This window comes from Hippichthys cyanospilos, chromosome 1 (genome assembly GCF_059441005.1).
Source record: "Hippichthys cyanospilos isolate Australia breed blue-spotted pipefish chromosome 1, RoL_Hcya_1.0, whole genome shotgun sequence".
NCBI classification, from domain to species: Eukaryota; Metazoa; Chordata; class Actinopteri; order Syngnathiformes; family Syngnathidae; genus Hippichthys; species Hippichthys cyanospilos.
The window spans coordinates 3,827,681-3,850,717 of record NC_142369.1 but is presented as its reverse complement, the minus strand read 5'-3'; the positions used below and the strand labels follow the sequence as shown (position 1 = coordinate 3,850,717).

The window sequence follows — 23,037 nt, the reverse complement described above, 5'->3', positions numbered from 1 at the left end:
TTTTGGTGCGTTGTCTTTTCTGTCATGCAGCGCAAGAAGGGATGAGAAATTATGGCACATGCCTGCTAAGCTAATATTGCTAACAGCTATTAGCATGCATTCGGTTTATTTGTGGGGTAGAGATGTATCAGTGTCCCATAATTTCAGCTCACCGGTATACTGGCTTCTCGAAAAGTAGACCTGGGGCAAAAAAACAAAAACTTTTGGGCACAGTAAACTACCCTAAAGTGTGACTGAGAACAAGTGCGTTGGAAAACAGATGAAATGCTAAGTTTTAGCGGCATTGTTGATAATCAGCAGCTGCGGTGCTTTGGCCCCACTTTGACAGGCGTTTTATTGGAGGAGAAGCTTTCATGTCAAGGCAAGGAACGCTTGAGTAAACAGCAGATGTTGCTTTGGGAGGGCCAGCGTGGATAAAGTCGTCTTGGCCTTTTGCGGGCTTTTGTGACTTTTACAGCCTTGGTGTTGAAAGTGGCTTTTTGGAAGCTGGAACATCTGACACGTTCCTTCCAAAATTGCAGAGGTGGAAGCAAATTCAAGTGTATTTTTTTTGCCATTTATTGAATTATACAAGGTAGCCTTTAAAGGGATAGCGTGTACGATTTAGAGCGTTTTTCATTACGGACAGCAGGGGGTGCTGCAGGTGCTGCATTTACCATTGTCCGTAGCTGTAACAAACATGGCCGCCTCCGGAGAAGTGCCACACCCCATGTAATATCATTTCATTTGAACTAGACCTATGGTTATTTAGAACATACTTTTGGTCATTAAGAATACATTCTTTTGCAAGTTTTTGAAATTTAAATCATTTAATTTATTCCTTTTTAATGTAAAACGGCCTAAATCCTACACACTGTCCCTTTAAAAGATGAAGATTGTGGAGGCGATAATCAATTGGCAATTATTAAAAACTTAATAACAAATCCAAATCTGAAATCGGATCAATTTATTTAAACAGTGAAGTTTTTTATAATTTCATCATTTTTTATGTTTCATTTTTATATGGACGTACTCTTACTGTAATTGCGCTGATGGGATGAGCAAGAGGGCGGATGTCCGTTGGATGTTAGCAGCCAGTGCCTGTTGCAGCTAGTAGCAGCTCGGTTTAGCTTAGGTTGTTACGGCATCGTTTACAATAAAAGAAGTGAGCGGGCTGAACCAACGTCCGAGTCCATCCTTGTTCACACACAGGAATATTACGAAAAACGGGCGGATCATATTAAAGTTGTGATATCTCCAGCTGATTCAATTTAGAGTGCATCGATGAGAGAACACGGAACGTTATTCCGTTTGACTCGTTTATTAATTGCCTTTCTTTGGCACATACACACCATCATAAACTTGCTGGTGTGCAACCTCTGGTATTCATGGTAAAATGAACTTGAAAGGGAAATATCAACTGATTGGGGCCCATTCAACATTACACTGGCAAGGCGTTCACTGACCGCTCACAATGTGGGAAATCTGAAACACCCTTAACTTAATGCGCAACAAATGTATAACTTACAGTTATATGGATATACAGATACGGATAGACGGATTTGAAGACGAGAAAAGAGTTTAGATTTCTTCTGTTTTACATCATTTTAACTTTCTTACCAAAACCGACCGCTAGCTAGCTAGTACTACTTGCGTGCACGGTTTGGAATGAAAATATTACCCGAAGCGAAAAGCACCCTGGATGACCGAGAATCCTCGGACTTCAAAGCGCCGTTAAATTCAACTTGAAAAGTTTTCACCGGCGGCTACGATGGCGCGTCGGCATGCTAGCTGCCGATATTTTGGGCGTTAATAGACGTCGGCTTCTGCCGTAAACACAAACATCCTCTCGTGATGTACTGCCATGTCACTTGAGCGCAGCGAGGGGGAAAAACGGGAGACGGTGACACCCAACTCTGAGCTTCACATCCCCCGTCACTTGTCAGACTGTCATCACTGCGCGCACACACACACACACACACACACACACACACACACGCACGGAGACGCAGAGTACTCCAGTGTGACATTGTCTGTCATTGCTAGCTTACAGCGTTGGCGTCGGGCCCGCAGAAACGCTCAAGCCGAGGCGGGATGAGAGACCTCGGAGCGAAAACCCCGCTGATCCGATTTTGCATTTATTTGGAAACAAAAAAAAGCAAACAAACATTCCCAAGCTGTCAAGCTTGCGGCCGACGACGCTCGATAAATAAATAAGCGGGCTATTTGGAGCGCGCCGGCGACGGCGGGAGGCCCGCCGCGTATCCAGGTGAAGGACGAAAGTCTGCTTGTCGGGAAGTGGGACGCGGGTCTGGGGGGAGGGCCGATCTGTGACATGCATCTGGAGGGAAAAGGGAAAGCGGGCGGGAAGATGGGGGGGCGGCTTCTAAATTAAGAGCACGGGACGCGGAAGGGATTGAGGCTGCGAATGCGGGGGAGCCGGCCAGATGTCACCCACCGGACGCTTCATTAGGTACGCTAGCTCGAAGGTACTTGGAAGGAACTCAATCAAACAAACGTGCAAAAATGCTGTAAAAGTTATTATTGAATTAATTGTTTCAGGGAAATATAAATCCATAAAAAAAATATGTTCGGTAGGTTATTCAATTTTAGTATTGCAAAAAAATAATTTACGCCGCATTTTAGAATGGTTCAACCCAAGTTGCCACGTGCCACCTCTCGTTACCTGTCAAGTTCGTTATTTGTTTTTGTCAATACAGCTCTACTGTGATCACAGAAGTTGAATATTTTCCTGTGGACAAATATTTGTTCATAATGATTTATTTTTTTAAAACAGGGCTGACAATTTATGCTGATTATTTTTTTGTGGACAAATATTTATTCATATATAAGTTAACAATTTATTTTGTGAACATATCTCCACCGTAACCCCAAAAGCGGACGCTTTATGTTTAATATTCTTAGAGGACAAATATTTATTGATAATTCTTTTTTTGAGAACAGGTGTGAGGCTTATATTGATTATTCATCGGGGGGGAAAATATTTATTAATAATTAAGATATTTCTTATTGAGAACAAATTTCTGCGATGACCCAAAAGAGGACAGACCGAGTATTAACAGGCTGTTAGACCTATCTCTCTCTCTCTCTCTCTCTCTCCATATATATATATATATATATATATATATATATATATATATATATATATATATATATATATATATATATATATATATATATATATATATATATATCTCAGACTTGCTCCTTGTCGGCCATCCCGGATTCTACTGCCGTTTTGGAACGGGCGCACTCTAAGAGCAGCTTGGGAGTAAGAGATATAAAAAAAATAAATAAACAAAACACATTAGCGGGAGATGTTGAAGAAGAAGAGCTTGACCCATTTTTTCCAGGCCTTCAGTCTAATGGCTCAAGGAATAGAGGATGCTCGTGTATGTGTGTGCATTTATCTTTTTGCAACATGGTGGGGACCAAGTCCGGGTTTTACTGTCCTTTTGGGGATCTCTTATACTTGTGGGCCCCCTTTTGCTGCAGTGACTGTAAATAAGGTCATTATGTGTAAAGAATGTGTAAGTGTACATTTGTTTTCTTTTTTATCATTCATAAACGAAAAACAGCAACATAAATAAACTTTCATCAAATGCTAACATAAACCTAGATGCTAACTTTAACGCCTGTTCCTTGTAGTCATCTGCGCCCCCCCCCACTATTTGAGAATGACCGGGTTAAGGGTTTGTGTTGTCTGTTGCATTGGTTGAGGTTATTGGTTCGGAAATGCAATGTCAATGTCCCCACTACGATTGTGTTTATATGCCCTTGTTTTCCAGCGTAGTGGGGACCAAATCCCAGGTTTTGCAGTCTTTTTGGGGCCCATTTTACTCAACCCCTAACGTTCAGACATTTTTGAAAGTTGACTTGCAATATGTCAATGGGATGTCCCCACTACGATAGAAAATATTGTGTGTGTGCCTTTGGTTTTTCCCGCATTGTGGGGACCCAATTCCAGGGTTTACAGTTTATGATCCGTTTTGCTCAACCCCAAAATTCCGGACCTTTTGAGAGTCAAGACTTGCATTACGTCAATGGGATGTCCCCACTACAATAGAAAACTGCTTCATGTGCGCGGGTGCGTGTGCGCTGGAATGCACAAGATCCAAACACGGCGCTGAACCCGCCGCCCTATTGGCCCGCCAAGTCGGAGAACGCTCGCTCGGGGTTGGCCGAGAGGAGGTCAGTCAGGTCAACGCGGCAAGGTAGACTGCAGGGCGATTGTGCGCACACACACACACGCACACACACGATGAAGAATGGCCCGACTGCCCCGGGATGAGAGCGCTGACCCACTTGTGCGGAACATTTGCGACCGTCCGACACGGCCGCCACTTTAGCGACGTTACGTCATGCAGCTTCGCTTATTTGCCTTCTTCAGTTGTTTCCTTTTGTTTTGGTTTTTTGATGTTTTTTTTTTTTTAACCGTATGGCTTGAACTCCATTTCAGCTCTAAGCAAATCTCCTATTGATGCTCGGAAACTAGATTTTTTTTTTCAAGGATATCCTTCACAAAAATCTCACACATACTCTCACTTGCTTCCATGCTTACCCTCTTGCGCGTTAACATTCTTTTGCTCTCTCTTGTATTCTCTCTCAGATTCTCTCTTTCTTACTTTTTCTCTCTCGCTACCGCCCTCTCTCACACTTGCTCCTTCTCGCTTGCTCTCTTGTTGATTTTCTCTCTCTTTCTCACTTTGTCTTTTTCGCACCCTCTCTTGTTCTCTCAATTTTGCTCTCACACCCTTTCTTGCTCACGCTCTCACACACTCACTTTCTTCCTTGCTTACTCCCTTTCACTTTTACATTCTTTTGCTCTCTCTTGTATTCTCTCTCAGATTCTTTCTTTCTTACTCTTTCTCTCTCGCTACCTCCCTCGGAAATTAGATTTTTTTTTCAAGGATAACCTTCACAAAACTCTCACACATACTCTCACTTTCTTCCTTGTTTACTCTCTTGCACTTTTACATTCTTTTGCTCTCTCTTGTATCCTCTCTTTCTTACTCTTTCTCTCTCGCTACCTCCCTCGGAAATTAGATTTTTTTTTCAAGGATAACCTTCACAAAAATCTCACACGTACTCTCACTTTCTTCCTTGCTTATTCTCTTGCACTTTTACATTCTTTTGCTCACTCTTGTATTCGCTCTCAGGTTCTCTCTTTCTTACTCTTTCTCTCTCATTACCTCCCTCTCTCACACTTGCTCTTTCTCAATTTCTCTCTGGGTGTTTTTCCCTGTCTTTCTCACACCTTCTCTCGTTCTCTCAGGTTTGCTCTCACACTCTCTTTCTTGCTCACACTCTTCTACACTTTCTCATTTTTATTCTCTCACATTCTCCTTCTCATTTGCTCTCTTTCTCTGTCTCTCATTTGCTCTTTTTCTCTAGTTCTCTCACACTCCCCTGCTATTTTTTGCTATTTTTTTTCTCACTTACTCTTTCTCGCTTTCACTTTGTCTTTCTTATTCTCCCTTGCCTGTTATCTATTTTTCGTTCTCTCTCACTCCCTTGCTCTCTCACTCGTACTCGCTTTTTGTCTGTCGCTTTACTCGCTCGCTCGCAATCACTCTCTCTTGTTTGTTCTCACTTCTTGACTTTCACTCTTTCTTTTACACTCTCTCACTTGCCCGCTGTTCTCGCTGCTCTCTCACTCGGTTTCTCTCACACTCACTGTTCTCACGAGCGCTCTCTCTTGTTTGTTCTCACTTCCCCTCTTTCACGCTCTTACAGTCTCTCGTTCGGCCTATTCCAGACTTGCTCCCTCTCACTCGCTATTTCTCTTTTTCGTGTAGAAAATATTTTTGTTTGAGGCCCCCTTGACTTTTGTGTCTGGATTCACGGACCGGAGACTTTTAAGAGTGTGTTCTCAGGAACGTATATCAAAACATCTGTGACCTTTTTGCGCTCGGACATGAAACATCAGCTGCCGCGGAACATCGGCGTACACGGAGCTCAAGCTGGGCTAGAACATGTATTGTGACACGCCTTTCCTTCAAGACAAACATCCAGCGGCGAGGAGTCCTCCGGCGCTGGTTTTTACACAGCCCCCCTGAACTTACCCATCCAATCAAAATACTCCTCTTGTCAGCGCTGACTTTTTGTCGTGATCGTGGTGTACGTGTGAAATTGGGGAGGGTTGCGTGACTGCTCTCTCCGAATGCGTTTGCCATGTGACACATCATGTGGGTTCCAACCTGTGACTATCAACTTCCATCAGAAATCTTCCACTTTGCTTTCGTGCATCCACGCCACGACGGTTCTCGCTGAATCTTGATGGCAGTGACAGTCATTCGTAAAAATACGTGTCCTCTGACTCGCTTTTGACTCGTCAAACTTTTAAGGTCCATCAAATCCGAAATATCGGGGCGATCGTTCTTTATTTGCTCTGCCGTGAGTACATACGTCACTTTTGGGCCGCAATTCAATGGTTTTGATCATCGATTCATCTCTCGATTATTTTGTCGATCGATTGATGATTTGGGGGAAAAACAAGTTTGTGATTGTGCAATAACATAAATAAACGAAGATTTAGTGACTTGTTTGGTCCTTAACATCCAACAAAATAAATAAATAAAGGCAATAGTGATAAAATTGCCCAGAGCAGCAGTGCCCAAGCTACGGTTCGAGGGCCATTTGTGGCCCGCCGTGCACATTTTTGTGGCCCGAGGCATATGCTAAAAAATGCATTTTGACATAGCTTTGGTATTAAGTCAGAAACCTGAAGTCATAATTAGCATTTCCTGGGCCACATTAAATGATTTGATGGGCCAGATCTGGCCCCTGGGCCTTGGGTTTGACACCGTTGGGTTAAAGTTAAAAATAAATGTTTTACGTGGCCCTTTTAATTCCTTTTAATTTTTTGGGATGTGGCCCTAACCCTAAGGAAAACATTTGGACAACCCTGACACAAAGTCTTAAATGAAAACTTCATAATTGGAAAATTCGAAATTACTCATGAGAGGCTGATTTTTTAAGGATTTGTTTGAAATAAAAACAAAAGTTAAAAAAACTTGTCCTATTTTCTGCATAAATTCTGATTTTACTGCAGCTGCAACATATATAAATAGATTTTTAATTAATAGATTAAAGTAATAGAATTAAATGATTTAATTAAATATATTTATTATTATAATTAATTTAATTAATTTGTTAATTATATTTAGGTGCGTCTTATAGTCTAAAAAATACAAAGAGAAAAAAAAGTTTTGGGGGGGCTTTTCCTTCTGCTTTTTATCTTATCTTCAGTTTATTTGTTACATTTTTTTTAAAGAGTTTTCACAATTTCTCTTTTCTTTTTCCTCCCCAAATTTTGAAAAAGAAATTAGTCAACTATGTCACGTGACCTAAATATTTTCCAAGGTCAAAAGGGGTATTAATTGGAAATATATGTGTGTGATTTTTTTTCAGACAATTTATGATGCTTTTTAAGTGACAGGAAGCCTTTTAGTTTGGAAAACACGAGGAAATTTCACCCTGCACTTTGAATGGAATGCAAGAAGAAAATAAGACTCTTTTTTTTTTTTTATTCTTCCTGCCAAGTGGGGACCAAATAGTGCCTGGTCTGTTTCAAACCGAATTCCATTTCTCCGCAAACTAATGGCTTACGACGGCTTCATTAATGGCTCGCAGTCGGATTTTGAAAGCGTCAGCGGATTTACGAAAAGGTTTCAAGACATTTTTTTTTTTCAGGGTGGGTAATGGCGGTGGAGGAATGAGAAACGGAGCGAGTGCGAGACACTCGGGTTCTGTGCTCTTCATCATCGCCGTGACACACATGGCACTCTGGAGAGCGAGCAAAACAAATTTAAACAGGAAGGCAACTGTAAATTCTGCTCGGCTGAATGCGCGCATCCACTTGAGGAAAAAAAAAATTGGCGGAAAGCGAAGCCGCGCAGACGGGAGCTCTCACGCGCTGGAGCGCGTCGTGAACTCGCAAAAGTTCGCGGCGGACCGGGGAGGGAGACGAGTGGACCCGACGGACCCGAACCAGGAGAAAAAACAAAAATGGAGAGACGATTAGTACGAGGCGGACGGGCGGGCTGAAAGCGCCGCGGGTGGGAACGCGAGTCCAGACCAAACTTGGACAATTATTTATCCAGAGGGGCTTTGGTGCTTTTCGTCGTAATCGCTTGCACTTTTGGCCGGCTAAATCTTCTCTCGGGTGCCTTACCTGGCTCGATTAAGGGTTAACGCAGAGAAATAATTTGAATGCACTCATGCTTTTCCATGACAGAGACTCTCCACGCTTTGCTTTTTAGCCACCATTACATATGAAATCGCACTTTGTGCTGGGAAACAACTTTTTTTTTTTTTCGGAAAAGATTGAAACATGCAGCAGTAATGTGTGTATGTATATATATATATATATATATATATATATATATATATATATATATATATACAACAAGATTTACCATGTAAAACTACAATAAATAAGTAAATAAAAATCAAAACAAACCTTTTATGAGCGACACTGTTTTTGCTCAACAATATACAAATAATTCTTTCTGATTGAACACGTCCAGTTTTAACTGAAAAATGGTTCCTAAATTAGTATGAAATAACAATATTAACAAAGAAAAAAATCATCCAACTGCATGTTCACACACACACACAAACACACACATAAATATATATATATATATATATATATATATATATATATATATATATATATATATATATATATATATATATATATAAACAAGATTTACCATGCTAAACTACAATAAATATCTCAATAAAAATCAAAACAAAATTAGTTGATTTTTTTTACAAATATTGTTATTTCATGTTAATTTAGGGCCCATATTTCAGTTAAAATTGGATGCGTTCGATCAGAAAGACTTCTTGTATGTTTATTGGTGAGCAAAAACAGTGTGTCTCACTCAAGGTTTGTTTTGATTTTTATTTACATGTTTATTGTAGTTTAGCATGGTAAATCTTGTTATTTTAACTGCATTGTATATTTTGTTTGAAAGTACAAATGTTTTTATAATGTAGAACAATGATATGTTTCAAGGTTATACCGTTTTGTTTATATATGGGTGTGTGTGTATCGATTTAACTAAAAATAATAAAGGGACATAGCCATTAGTTATTAATTAAAATTGGAATGTCACTTCACTTTAATTAACCTTAATTCATTCAATGCCAGGTACCTATTTTCACGTTTTTTTTAAGAGTCTGGATAATCAATCCCAGATACTTAAGTATCAATTTAATACTCAAGTATCTGCGATTGAATGTCTGGATTCTTAAAAAAAAAAAAAAAAACGTGAAAATACGTCCTTGGCATTGAATGAGTTAATGTCACACATTTCACCAATGCGAAACTTCTGCATACCCATGTTTACACACCTCTGGTGTATTTTGGTGAACCGAAACCGAAAAAAATGGTCATTTTTGGTCAGTCCACGTGTGCGCGAATGATCGATCAGTGGAAAGTGTTGAAACCGACTGGCTTGACTTTGTCACCTTTTTGTCTCCTCCCCTGGCGTCCCACCGTGATGAAGCCTGATTTCATTGATTTGGATTTTGTAGTCCGAGAGTCATCCTTCCTTCGTCGCCCCCCCCCCCCCCATCACTGCTCATCATCGTCTCAATTACTCATCCCTCCCTCGTTTCCCTTCTTCCTTCCCCGCTTTCCCTTTTCATCTCGTCCTTAATCACAGCCGTGGGCAAGCATATCTTTTCTCCTTTGAGTCCATTCCTGACCACCGAAAACACTCCGAGATCGTCTAGGAAGGATGACCGCGAACCTTTGGGGGCCATATTTGATTTTTAGCATGTCAAGTACCAAAACATGGAAATGTCATACACGCTAAGTTGCTAAGCAGAAGTTTTAAAAATAAGACTTCGATATGTTTAGTGCCAGCTGATGTTTCGAGCTAAAATATACGTCAAACTAGGAGAATTTTACCTTGCATCTTTAATATTATCAACACCCCTCAATTCAAAAATATTTTTAAATAAATTTCTACAATTATACAGAGATTTATTGTCATTGAAACGAATGGAAGCGCTATGGAAAAAGAATGTCATGTATTTGCAATGCGGGAAATTGCACTCGCTAATTTTGCTTAATGCACGTGGCCCACGCTGGACACACGCTGTCTTTCCATCATCGCGTGGCGTCTCGTGGCCGTCGTATCAGCGACGCCTTGTCACAGCCGATCGCGTCTCGCCGCCCGCCGCCTTCCCTCCGCGTGTCACAGGACGTTAGTCTCCGAGCGGCTGAGCGGGAGTGGACGGCTACTTTTAGGCCTCCTCGCTCATCAGTTCACAAGACGAGATCGCCTGCGTTTAGTCTAATCCTCCTGAGAGCCAGCTTATTCGTTTGTGTCCACTGTTGTGTCCATTTTGTCTCAGTCAAGTCATTTGTATCCCACCAAAACACATGAGATATCATTGGAAAGGCCAGGATGCCCTCTACTGAGGACACCGGGACTTAGTTTAGTTGCTCCATTGAGTCAAAAGATATAGACACAAAAAAACAAAAACAAATGTCCACTATAGTGGACAGAAAAGAATAAGCTTAGATGTTTAGGACTCATTTGGGACCAAATTAGATTGTAGTTTTTGATTAGTTTTCATTTTTGTTCATCCTTGAGCAGTATTTCAACCAGTTCTTTGAACTTTACCTCAAAGGCATTTCAACCTGAAAGGGCATAAAGAAAATACAAGGGAGCTGAAATTTCACCCAGATGGTGACATGTGTCAAAGTTATACATGACACAACCACTTAGTTGTCACTCTACCTGGAGTGTGCCATCCCCTGGCTCAAATACTGCAAGAAGGATGTGGAAGAATTTGTCTCAGAAATAGTCAAAATACACATAAGGAGCTGAAATTTTACCCAGATGGTGAACATGTCAAAGTTCAGCATGACACAACCACTTAGTTGTCACGCTACCAGGAGTGTGCCATCCCTTGGCTAAAATACTGCCAAAATGATGTGGAAGAAAATGACCCAAAACAGTCAAAGTAGATAGTAGGGAGCTGAAATTTCACCCAGATGGTGACAACTTGTCAAATTTTACCATGGCATGACCACATAGTTATCACACTCCTGGTAGTGGCTAAAAAACTTGGCTAAATTACTGCGAAAGTGATGTGGAAAATCTTGACCCAAAATGGTCAAATTAGACACTAGAAAGCTGAAATTTCACCCTGATGGTGACAGCGTATCAAAGTTCAACATAGCATGGCTGCTTAGTTATAACACTACATGGAGTGTGACATCTCGTGTGTAAAATACTGCCGGAATGATGTGGAAGAAAATGACCCAAAAAGCGTCAAAATACTGCACAAGGGTTAAACTTGAACTCACATTTGAGAAATGTCTGCCGGCGTCGCCGCACATTATCCCTTATGTCTATTTCGAACTGGAAACGCACTCATGTCGCCTTCTTTGTGAACGTCTGCTTTCTGCGTTGACCCCGTCTCGCTTGATTCCGAAGGCCCCTCGTGCTTTCACACACTGCATTATGCAGAAATGGAGGCAAGGAGGTGTGAGAAGTCAACTTCCATCTCCTTCACACCTCCTTTTCTCTCGCTCTCCTTTCTTCCTTCCTTTCTCCAAACGTGCCGAAAGCCCGTGTATTTCTTGGCTTGTTTTCTTCCACATCATTCTCGGAATGTTTTCGCCAAGGGATGGCACACTCCTCGTGGTATGATGACTAAGTGATCGTGCCATGTTAAATCTTGACATGTCACCAACTGAGTGTAATTTCAGCTCCCTTTTGTGTATTTTGGCAAATTTTGCGTCATTCTTCCGCATCGTTCTGGCAGTGTTTTAGCCAAGGGATGGCACGCCACTGCTAATGTGATAACTAAGTGGTTTTGTGATGGTGAACTTTGACATGTCACCATCTGTGTGAAATTTCAGCTCTCGAGTGTCTATTATGACAATTTTGGGGTCAAATTCCTCCGCATCATTCTCACAGTGTTTTTTAGTTAAGGGATGGCACATGGCTGGTGTGATAACTAAGTGGTTGTTCCATGTTGAAATTCGGCATGTTGTCGCCATCTGGGTGAAGTTTCAGCTCCCTGGTGTCTATTTTGACAATTTTGGTGTCACATTCTTCCACATCATTCTGGAGGTATTTTAGTCAAGGGATGTCACACTACTGGTCGTGTGGAAAATTAAGTGGTTTTGCCATGTTGAACTTTGACATGTCACCATCTGGGTGAAGTTTCAGCTCCCTGGTGTCTATTTTGACCATTTTGGTGTCACATTCTTCCACATCATTCTGAAGGTATTTTAGTCAAGGGATGTCACACTACTGGTCGTGTGGAAAATTAAGTGGTTTTGCCATGTTGAACTTTGACATGTCACCATCTGGGTGAAATTTCAGCTCCCTGGTGTCTATTTTGACCATTTTGGTGCCACATTCTTCCACATCATTCTGGCGGTATTCTAGCCAATGATTGCACACTACCGCTATCTAGCAATCTAGCAGTATTTTATCCAAGAGATCGCACACTACGGGCAGTGTGATAACTGAGTGGTCCTGCAATTTTGAACTTTGACATTTTGTCACCATCTGGGTGAAATTTCAGCTTCCTAGGGTCTATTTTTACCACTTTGTTGCCACATTCTTCCACATCATTCTGGCGGTATTCTAGCCAATGATTGCACACTACCACTAGTGTAACAAGAAAGTAGCCGTGCATTGTTGAACTTTGATATGTTTATCTTTATCTGGGTGAATTTTCAGCTCCCTTTTATTTATTTTGACTGTATTGGGTAATTTTCCTCCACATATTTTTGTCAATATTTTAGCCCAGGGACAGCACACTCCTGATAGTGCGATAACTCAGTAGTTGTGCCATATTCACCATCTTTGATGTAAAGATCAAAGGATAGACGAAATAGCGCACAAGGGTTGAAGTAAAACGTTTAGTTTCTGTCTTGGGCTCTTTTGATGGCGGCCAATTACACTTTGTAAATCTCAAGTGAAGTCGAAATTGGCGGGCTTCCACAATGAATCCGGCGCACCAGTTACGGTCAGAACCGGAGCGGCGGCGGCGGCGCTAAATCGGCGTCGTTAATGGATGCCAGCGAGCGGCTTAAAATGAGGACTTATTAAAGTGCTCGTCGCCTTTCCAGTTTGACATTTCAAAGTTTGGAGCCCGGCTTTTAAATTGCCGCTTCTGCAAATGTCACTTGTCGGCTCCCCCGGAACGCTTGACGACGCCGGCAGAATTTATTGTTTGAGATCGCCAGACATTGTGTCGTTTCACTCTCTGTGTGTGTGTGTGTGTGTGTGTGTGTGTGTTGCTAACGATGGCGTTTTGTCTTTGTATCCCCGCAGCTACATCAGATGGGACGCGTCAAGGTCTGGACAGCATGAGGGGCGGAGTCTGTGCCACGCAGGGCATGAAGGTGGTCCTCAAAGTGGGCCAGAGTGAGTCTGAATTATTACCCTCAAAATCAGGGGAGGGGGTGGGGGGGGGGGGCACACAATTTCCATAGAACCACACACTTTCTAACCAGATGTATGACAGGAATGTAATTTGAAATATAAACGCACTATGTGAGCAAAAGCATACGAGCGGTATCGGTACTTGGTATCAGAGATGAATACTGGTATCGATGTGAGAAAAGTGGTATTAAAAATCCCTAAAATTCAATATTTGGGCATTTTTTTTTGGACATATTTTATTCCCGCCATTTAACCCCATATTTCCTTCGAAAAAAATCTCAGCCTGAGCCCGAGCCTTTTCATTTATGTCCACTGTAGTGGACGTTAGGACTCAGGATGTAAGGAATGTTTATTTATTTATTTTTTTCTTAAGAATTCCTTGAGATTTAAAAAAATACATTAAAATAAAGTCACTATGAACTGTCAGCAAATAGGTTCGTAATTGATTAGTACTATTCATTACTCTTTCGATTAATCGCATAATCATGATATTGTGCATTAAAGTATCTTGAAATTTTTTTCTACAAAGGTATCATCTAATAGGTTAATTATTTCTATTGATTATTCTTTCGATTATATAATATGTCTTTTTGTTATGATTATTGTTCACTTTGTATAGTGATAACTGTTATCAAAATGAATGCTGATTCATCTGATAATCATCTAGTTGAAGATTAATCGATTAATCAAAATAAAATAATTCCGGTTGAGAGGCTGAAATTTGAGGATTTTGATGATTTCGAGTGAATGGCTATGACCGATTGCTTGATTATTAAGTTGTTGATTACCGTATTTCCCGCACTGTAAGGCGCACCCTCAATTAATGACACATTTTAAAACTTTTTCCATGTATAAGGCGCACCGGATTATAAGGCGCACCCTCAATTAAGTACATATTTTTAAACTTTTTCAATCACAATATAGTAATACTCAAAGTAATAACAATAATAACTCAACTAATAACTCTAAACTCTCAATAGCATAATAAATCAATATTAATATGACCAGCCTTGTTCAACTGTAATCTCACAATAGAAACAGGTAAAGCTTACATTTAAAAAAAAAAAAAAAAGGCTTTTTGGTGCGCCTTATAGTGCGGAAAATACGGTAATTTGATCCTCAATTCATTTTGACTGCCCTATTCTAAACTTATTATTCATAAAACACCTATTTGTTTTTTTTTTTTTTCTTTTTTGACTTGGCGCTATGAATCATGGGAGATTTCTTGTTTAACTTTATACGGTACGCACAGGTTATTGGGTGGCCGCTCTCAGCTAGCATTTTAGCGCCGGCTAAGTGGCAAGCGAGAATCGTAGCATCGCTCGACTAATGAGGCCCGTTGTCTCCTCTCGCGCTTGCTTTTAACCGAAGCGCACAGGCGGGCGTATGTTACGCGCGCTAACATGCTGGTCAGCCAGCCAATTGTCTGCCACCGCTTTTTCATTGGAGGAAATAAAAAAGAGGGGCACATTCCGCAGCATAAAAGCCACCTGTTCTTTGCTTGACCCCGCCCCCTCCACGCCGCTATCAGCCGGCGCATCAGCAAAGTCGGCACAAATGCGTTGCCGGCTCTTCTAACGCACACACACACTCTGCAACCGGGGTGAGAATTTTTTTTCTTGGAAGTGGGAAAAGTGGGAGTGTCGTTTATTGACTTTTTCAAATTGAAGTTACCATTGGTTCATTTTTACAGCAGGTTTTTTTATTTTTACTACCGTAATTTTCAGACTATAAGCCGCAACTTTTTTCTAATGCTTTGAGCCCTGCATCTTATACAACAGTGATACTTGTATGTAAAAATCACGCCACGACAGTATTTAAAGTGGTTAAAAAATACATAACTAATTAAAATATTCTCTTGGTCTGGTACAACTTACAAGGAGAAGAAATAGGTAAACAGGAGTAAAGTTATGGTCACGCTGCAAAAAGGGCCGGACCAAAAACAAGAAAGAAATGGAAAAAATTAAGCACTTTATAAGCAAAAAAAAAAAAAACCTGCCAATGGGAGAAGATTTTTTTAGGAGAACTCATTTAAGAGATAAACAAAATCAAGGTTTTAATAGCAATCTGAGAGCAAAAATAAGTAAGAAATTCTTAATTTAAACAAGTTGTAAATCAAATTCAATCATATTATTCCGACTACAAGCCGCACCTTTTTTCTCATTATTTGAGCCCTGAGCTTTTAGAATAGTGTGGCTTATATATTGAAAAAGTGGTTAAAGAATACATTAGTAAACAAAATCTATCTATCTATATATATATATATATATATATATATATATATATATATATATATATATATATATATATATATATATATATATATATATATATATAAAACGAGTAAAATTATGGTCAAGCTACAAGAAAGAAATGTAAAAAAATCTGCAAATATTCTATTTTTAGGCAAAAATATCTGACAATGGGGTTAGATTTTTTTTCTTGCCAAGAAAACTTAATTTAAAAATTTAAAAAAAGGTTTTTCGAGCAATCTGAGTTAAAAAAAAAAAAGTCAAATTCAATCATATTGCTGGGATTATAAACCGCTTCTTTTTTCTCATGCTTTGAGCCCTGCGGGTTATAGAACAGTGTGGTTTATATGTTAAAAATCACGCCATGACAGAACCCTCATTCTTAAGTCATTTAGTACCAAACACTTAAAAAAAAAAGTAAATCAACTCCTTTGAAATATGCCGTTGGAATTGAATGTGTTACTTATCGACAAAATATTACATTTTTACTCTTACAATGGGTAAAGAAGCAAAGCGTCCCTTTAAAAATAAAAGTTCGATACAGATGTCATTAATTTTCCCATCATGTTGAGCACAGTTGATGGTACGTGCATTTAATCGGCACAACAGCGACGGCCTGCGAGGCAGATGGGCCGATTTAGCCGGCGCAGATTACGAGCCGTTCTGGCCTTATTGCGAAAACTCATAACGGCGGCGACCTTCTTATCCCGTCCCCTGGAATCGCTTCATTCCAGTGCGGCATCAAAGTGCAGCACAGTAAGTCTCCGGATATACCCGTTTAGGACACAAACACAAATATCCAAATATCGGTACAAATGAATACACGATTAAATAAATACACACGATAACATTCGTCTCGTGTTTAATCGTTCGTAGCGAGTCACAGTGCCCTGTTATTGGTAAACTCTTTTCAAGACAAAAACCTCCTCCTTATCCTCCATGTATACCAAGAAGGTAAAAAAAAAACAAAACAAAAAAAACAGCAATTGCCATCTAATTACTTTCGGAGGCTTGTTGACTCAACTCTGCAGGCACTAGTGATAGCATATCACCAAATGTCCACTGTGAGGCACACTAGAAAAGACGTCCTCTAAAATAATGTGGTATAAAAAAACTTTGAATGTTATCACATGTAACTATAAATAATATAGAGAGCAAGTTCATTTTATTCGTTTTTGAGCAAAAGTGTTTTTGATCAAAAACGAGCACTTTTTTGCCTTTTTTGTAGTCGCATTTTGAGAGCCGTCTTGTAAGATCCAAAAAGGGCACAGGGGGCGTCGCTAAGTGTCACAACTTGATATCGATTCGAGTTTCTTCTATCATCTGCCGGAATTGGGCGGGATCATCAAAGTTCTGCATATTTATTGGTTTAGACACGCAAACACGTCATGTCCTCCGGCATGCTACTTCGATCCAAAATGGTTTAGACAAAGACCCCCCCGTCCCCCCCCGTCCCTCTTATCCTCTGTGCATGCCAAGATGTAAAAAATAAATAAAAATAAACAGCGATTGCCATCCACCAGAAGTCGGTATGGGTGCAACCTATAATTGGTAACCTAACATTTTTCTCAATTCGACACCATTCAAGAAAGGCCGATCCAATACTCTCGTTTCCCGGTGTCCCAGCTGTATCATTTTTGACGGGGGACGCATACTTTCAAATCAACGTGCGTCCCTCGGAATTTGCAGTGTTTCATCAGCGTGAAACTTAATGTTGCTTATGGTCTGTTGGCTCTGTGTGGATGATCATTTTGAGTAAGCTTATGTGATTTGGCAGATATAGCCGCGGATTCGGGGGTGTCAAACATACGGCCCGCGGGACGGTTCTGGCCCGCAAATGTGTTTTATTTAGAGATGATTTTATAAAGTATAATGAAGGTGCATTTTTTTTAATAATGAAAAATTTGAAAGGGTTTCTGAAGGGATTTTAAGTAGATAGACAATTTGTTTTTGGATCAGTGACAAGTCAAATAAGACATCAGGTAATAGCCAGAAAAAAAATAAAAAAATAAAATATCTAAATGCTTCAGAAGCTCGAGAAGAGGAACAAAACAGGACAAGTTGAAACTAAACAAACACTCAAAGTGAATAGCGAACTTTTCTACCGAGATGGACTACGTTTTATCACTGGTTGCAATATGAAGAAGATTATGACAGATGCTACATGTAAAATCATTCTATTTGAATACACTTTTACGGTGACATTTTTTAATATCTTTGCTCATGTCCTGTAAATGTAGTTTGAACCTTGAACTTTTTTTGTCCTTTTTACTGCGCAATTTTTGTGACTCCAACATTTCTCTTGGGACCAGTAGTTTTTTTTAATATTGGGAGTCTGAGGGACCCAACAGTTTTCAGAAGTAAATTGATCCATCAGCCACATGAGCCGATTTTTATAACAGCTGTATTCTTACTTACAGTACTTTAATTATCGTAACGGGGTGAGCTAGCAGACGTCCTTGGTTGTTAGCATCCAGTGCCTGTTGCAGCTAATAGCAGCTCGTGTTAGCTGAGATTGTTACGGCGTTATTTTCAATTAAAGAAGCGAGCAGACTGAACCAACGTCATAAACTTGGTGCGCAACTTCCGGTATTTACGGCGAAATGAACTTGAGTTGTGTTGCGAAGAAAAGGAAAAACAACACAATCACAGACGCCGCGTTCACTGACCGCTCACAATGTGGGAAATCTGAAACACACACAGCTTAACCCGCCACAAATGAATAACTTGCAGATATGAACACAGTTTAAAAAAGATGAGATTCATTCTCTTTTGCTTTAGTTTTGACATTGTTGCCAAAGTTTTGGCGCATCTTATACACGGTGACATAGAAAACACCAGAATTTGACCCCGAAATTATACACAGGTGCGTCTTATATTTGGGGTAATTAGTATATTTTTAAAGAGAGGGCTTGTATACCTCATAAAAGCACAGTTTTTAAATAGTATTAGCAGTTATTGAAACCATGACACCTTAAAAACCGTAAACCGTCAAGCCGGTGATGGGCCCATGCTTATATCCATATTAAAAATAGTGCGGCAATACTGATCAAGAACCGGCCCTCCTCCTCACAGGTCCATACGGGCTGCCTCCCAAGAAGGAGCCAGCGGGACGCTCCACCAACAAGAACTCAGGTAAGCAGCAAAGCAAATGGAGATGATCCACAAGATGGATGCAGGGGATAAAAGGAAGAAAAAAAAAACAGGCTTGAAAATGGGTGGAAAAAAAAACAACAATAAGCAGCAGGGACGGGGGCGGGGGGGAGGGCGGAGCCGGGGGACAGATGGAGGATGTGCAGCGGTGACATCTGCGGATCTCTCTGTTTAATTCCATATATTTCCCGGGCTCCTTGGAGCTAAGTGCCGCGGGCGGGCGTTGGATGGCTAATAGCTACACTGGGCAAAGGACAAAAAAAAAAGGGGGGGGGGGGGGACGGCTAGCGGGAGAGGAAGAGCAAATGGGGAGGCAAGGAGCCAGGGCCAGACCAGAGGCAACATTTGAGAGAGTTATGACTGTCATTAGATGCTGCTGGCTGCCGGGCGAGGGGCGGGGCGGGCGGTGGGGCATCGGGGGGGGGGCGATGGAGCCCACAGAAGTGTGAGCGAGACCAAGAGAAGCAAAAGAGAGAAAACGACGTGCCCCCCGCTGCTTCACGTCGCATTTTATGGCCTTGCGTGCGCATTCGGGAGACACCAGATGAGGGATACCTTCACACTGCACACTTTGAATTCTCTGAGAATTGCCATCTTGGATTTGAGTTCAAGTTCACGTATGCCGAATCGCAAATAATCTTTTAATAATAGTAATTAAAAAAAAAAAGAATAAAACAGAACATTAGCTTGCGAAAGTTTGTTTTGCATTTTTGTAAACAAAATCCCGGAGCCTATGGAATTAAAAAATGTCATCGAAAAAATTGACGAAATGAGTCAATTTGACTCTGGTTTTCAGAACATTGCTTCTGATTGTACAACATATGAACAAAAAGCATAAAAAGACAAAAATAAAACATTTCACCAAGTGGTCCAATTCCTTTCCTTTGGAATGCGTAAGTACCGATACCAGGAATTGGTTTTCGGTGCCGATATCAACCTTAGGTATCGGTACTCGCGGCAACAGCCGATACTAGTATTGCCCGCCAGCTTTTAGTTTTTTTAAGAAAAGAAAGTAGAATTCTGGAAAAAGGAAAACTGGCGTTTTCTTGTAGTTTTAACAGAAATTCCTATATTAGGATATAAAAGCCCGTATTTTAAATTGTCTTTGTGTTTTTTTCAGGACACGTGATGTACTGAGGTAACAGTACTCTGTATCGCTATTTGTGACTACAAAAGAAATGAATACTCGTATTTGTGTCAAGCTGAAAACAAAACCAAAGCAGTATCGAGCATCCCTACAATATATTCAGTGGTTGAGCCCTGCGATTGGTGGGGAATACGTAATAACCCGCCCACAACGCGTGAAAACTCATACTTTAAATTAACCAGCTTGTCAATCTTTGATGTGTATTTTCTTCTGCCAACAGGCATTGTAAGTAATAACAATAAAATAAATGCTTTAAATAAATACCTGGGATTGAATGTCTAGACTATGTTAGGACGTATAATTACGTCTTTGGGATTGAATGAGTTAATATTTGCTACAATTTCACACAATTTCAGCACTTTTTGCCTTCCGCGCAATTCAGAAAATCTGAGATAAGATTGCAATCGTAAAACAAAAAAATGAAAGCTGTTTTAATAATCGATGACATAATCGATTTAATCGGCAACTATGTTAGCGATCAAGTAATCGTTTGGAGCTGTTGTTTCAATTAAAACTGCCCAGATTTTAGCATCTCAGCTGTAAATTTGGTCTAATTTCTTTATCTTTTTGTGTTTCCTCAAAATGAGTCATTTAAACCTATGCTTTTACTTTGAAAAACGATGACGGAACCGGTAACCACCGGTCGCTCTTGTGTGACATTGCTTGATTGTTTTGTTTTTCTACGTATAAAGTAATGATTGGAGGAAACGGTTTTCGATACACTGTATTAAAATTGTATCCAAATTTTCAAATAATCGATGAAATAATGTCTAGAATTGTTGATTCTAAAAATATTCTACACTAGTGACAGCCCTACGAAAAAAAAAAAAGAAGCCGACAGACCAACCAAATTAAAGTAGTTTTTTTTCTTCCTTTGCAGCATTTGCCATTTGAAAATTTCATTTCAGCATATTGTAACGTGCGTTTGCATTTGATTAATTGCCCCGCCTTCCTTATGATTATGTTCCCGTCTTGGCCTTTATTATCTGAATCCTTTGAAATAGGCATTATTTCCCATCTGTGATCCACGCACAAAGGGCTCACGGTCTCTTTTTTTAGTATGTGGTGATAGATCAAAAAAAAATGGAGAGAATGGAAAATGGGTGCGGAGGTGACGGAAGAGGCTTTATAATGTAGAGAGGCAGAGAAAGGTGACGGTCATAATGGAGATGGAGAATGAAGGATGTCACTTAATGGAGAGAGGAAGAAAGGCGGCCGAGGCTAGCATTAGCGCTTTGCTCGCCCTCGGTCCAGCGCGACGGGGCGCTCGCTTTGGTAGGTCATTACGGCTCCAATAAAGCCCAGGGAGGATGTGTGAGAGGGTTTAAAAAAAAAAAAAACGGCGGATGCGTGCCAGGAATAACATTGGGCCAATCACAAGACGGCGCTGCCCGTAACCGCCACGGCCCGCCGGTTAGCGTGCGACGACACGCGCGCACCTGCGCCGTATTGTTCGCTTGCTGATTCTTGAGGAGATCGAAGCTTCCGACCGTGGGTGTCAAACTCAATTTAGCTCAGGGGCCACATGGAGGAAAATGAAAATACTTAAAAACATTGAGAGTCACTAAGTAGATTTTCCCATCTAATAGCGTTGATCAGCCACAGATTGTTGCTTTGTATAACTTTTTTCAAGGAGTACAGTGAAGTGAAAAGAAACATATATATATATATATATATATATATATATATATATATATATATATATATATATATATAAAATAAAGTATATACTGGTAAATAGCTCCCTTTTTGGTCTCCTATATAAAATATCTTTAAATTGCATTAAATAAATGACAATGGTCTATGATTTTGGTTATTTTGTATAGAAAACATAAGCTGGACTTAAAATAAAAAAAATTCTACATTAAAAAAAAAAATAAATGAATAAATAAATCAAATGAAACACAAATATGGAGTGGAAAGAAAATGCCCAAACCAAAAAGTATGTGGTTGTATAACTTCTTTTCAAGGAGTACAGTGACGTGCAAAGAAAATGAAACAAGAGTAAAACGATGCTGCAGCGTCTCATTTTGGACACTGGTTAGCACTCAGTACATGACACGCAGCATGACAAGTCGTCACGTCAAATATCGACTCGCTGTGTGCTAATAAAGTAAATTGACTGTTTATTATAGAACACGGAGCAAAGCCGAATGGCTGTTGATGGCCCAGTTGGCGACCCCATGCCCGTTGTGAATCTCTTCGGTGCGTTCAAAGGCTATATGCTAATGTAAACGCTAGTGTAGCGATCCACTCTCAGTCACTGAAGCAAACGCTTGTACGTTGCCGTGCTCATCTGGACATCACTGCTAAAATATTTAATTTTCTCTTCATTATGGGCAGCGGACCAATGGATACAGTTCTGCCGTATGTTTGCTACAGCTTCAGGCGGAGGGACAGGCGCGTTTGACGCATACGGGATGGACGTCCTACTGTGTGGTCAAGGCCCATAGCCCGGCGGTTCTGCTCACGTGACCCGGCGGTAGCGCTAAGTCAACACTGTTGTTAGCCTGCGTGTTACCTTGATTATATGCTGCGGCTTTGCTGCTACCTCAATGCGGGCGTGTTGAAAAGTAGCCGCGTGGACCCGAGTGCTTATTTTGCTTCCCGTATTGCGAGCGCTCATTCGCTGCCAGACGCTTGCAAAACTCAACTGCCGTTTCAAAGCCAGTACCGTACATCACACTCAGCAGAGATGCAGCTGTGTTTTGCCGATTGAAGATTTTGCTCTCGCCGACCAGTTGGAAAAATGATGATGTCATCCAGGACAGAGCCTGAAATAACCGCATTTTTACAAGTACAGTTGATGTTACAATGGATCTATCTATCTATCTATCTATCTATCTATCTATCTATCTATCTATCTATCTATCTATCTATCTATCTATCTATCTATTGTACTTAGCTAGCTGGCTATCGTATTTAGCTAGCTAGATATCTAAGATCTAGCTATGTTTTGTTAGCTAAATAGTATCTATCTATGTTTTGTTCGCTAAATAGTATCTATCTATCTATCTATCTATCTATCTATCTATCTATCTATCTATCT

The 23,037-nt window shown here is 40.4% G+C and overlaps 1 protein-coding gene across 2 annotated transcripts in view; it reads left to right on the top strand.

Moving 5' to 3' along the window:
- efnb3b (ephrin-B3b) overlaps positions 1 to 23,037 on the top strand; it is an 88,276-nt gene that overhangs the window by 62,185 nt on the left and 3,054 nt on the right. The window contains exons 4-5 of one of the 2 annotated variants that reach the window (XM_088419931.1): positions 13,326 to 13,418; positions 18,764 to 18,823. In XM_088419931.1, coding sequence (XP_088276057.1) covers positions 13,326 to 13,418; positions 18,764 to 18,823 — 153 coding nt within the window. The remainder of the gene's footprint in view (positions 1 to 13,325; positions 13,419 to 18,763; positions 18,824 to 23,037) is intronic. The other variant, XM_088419938.1, reaches the window with a different exon arrangement.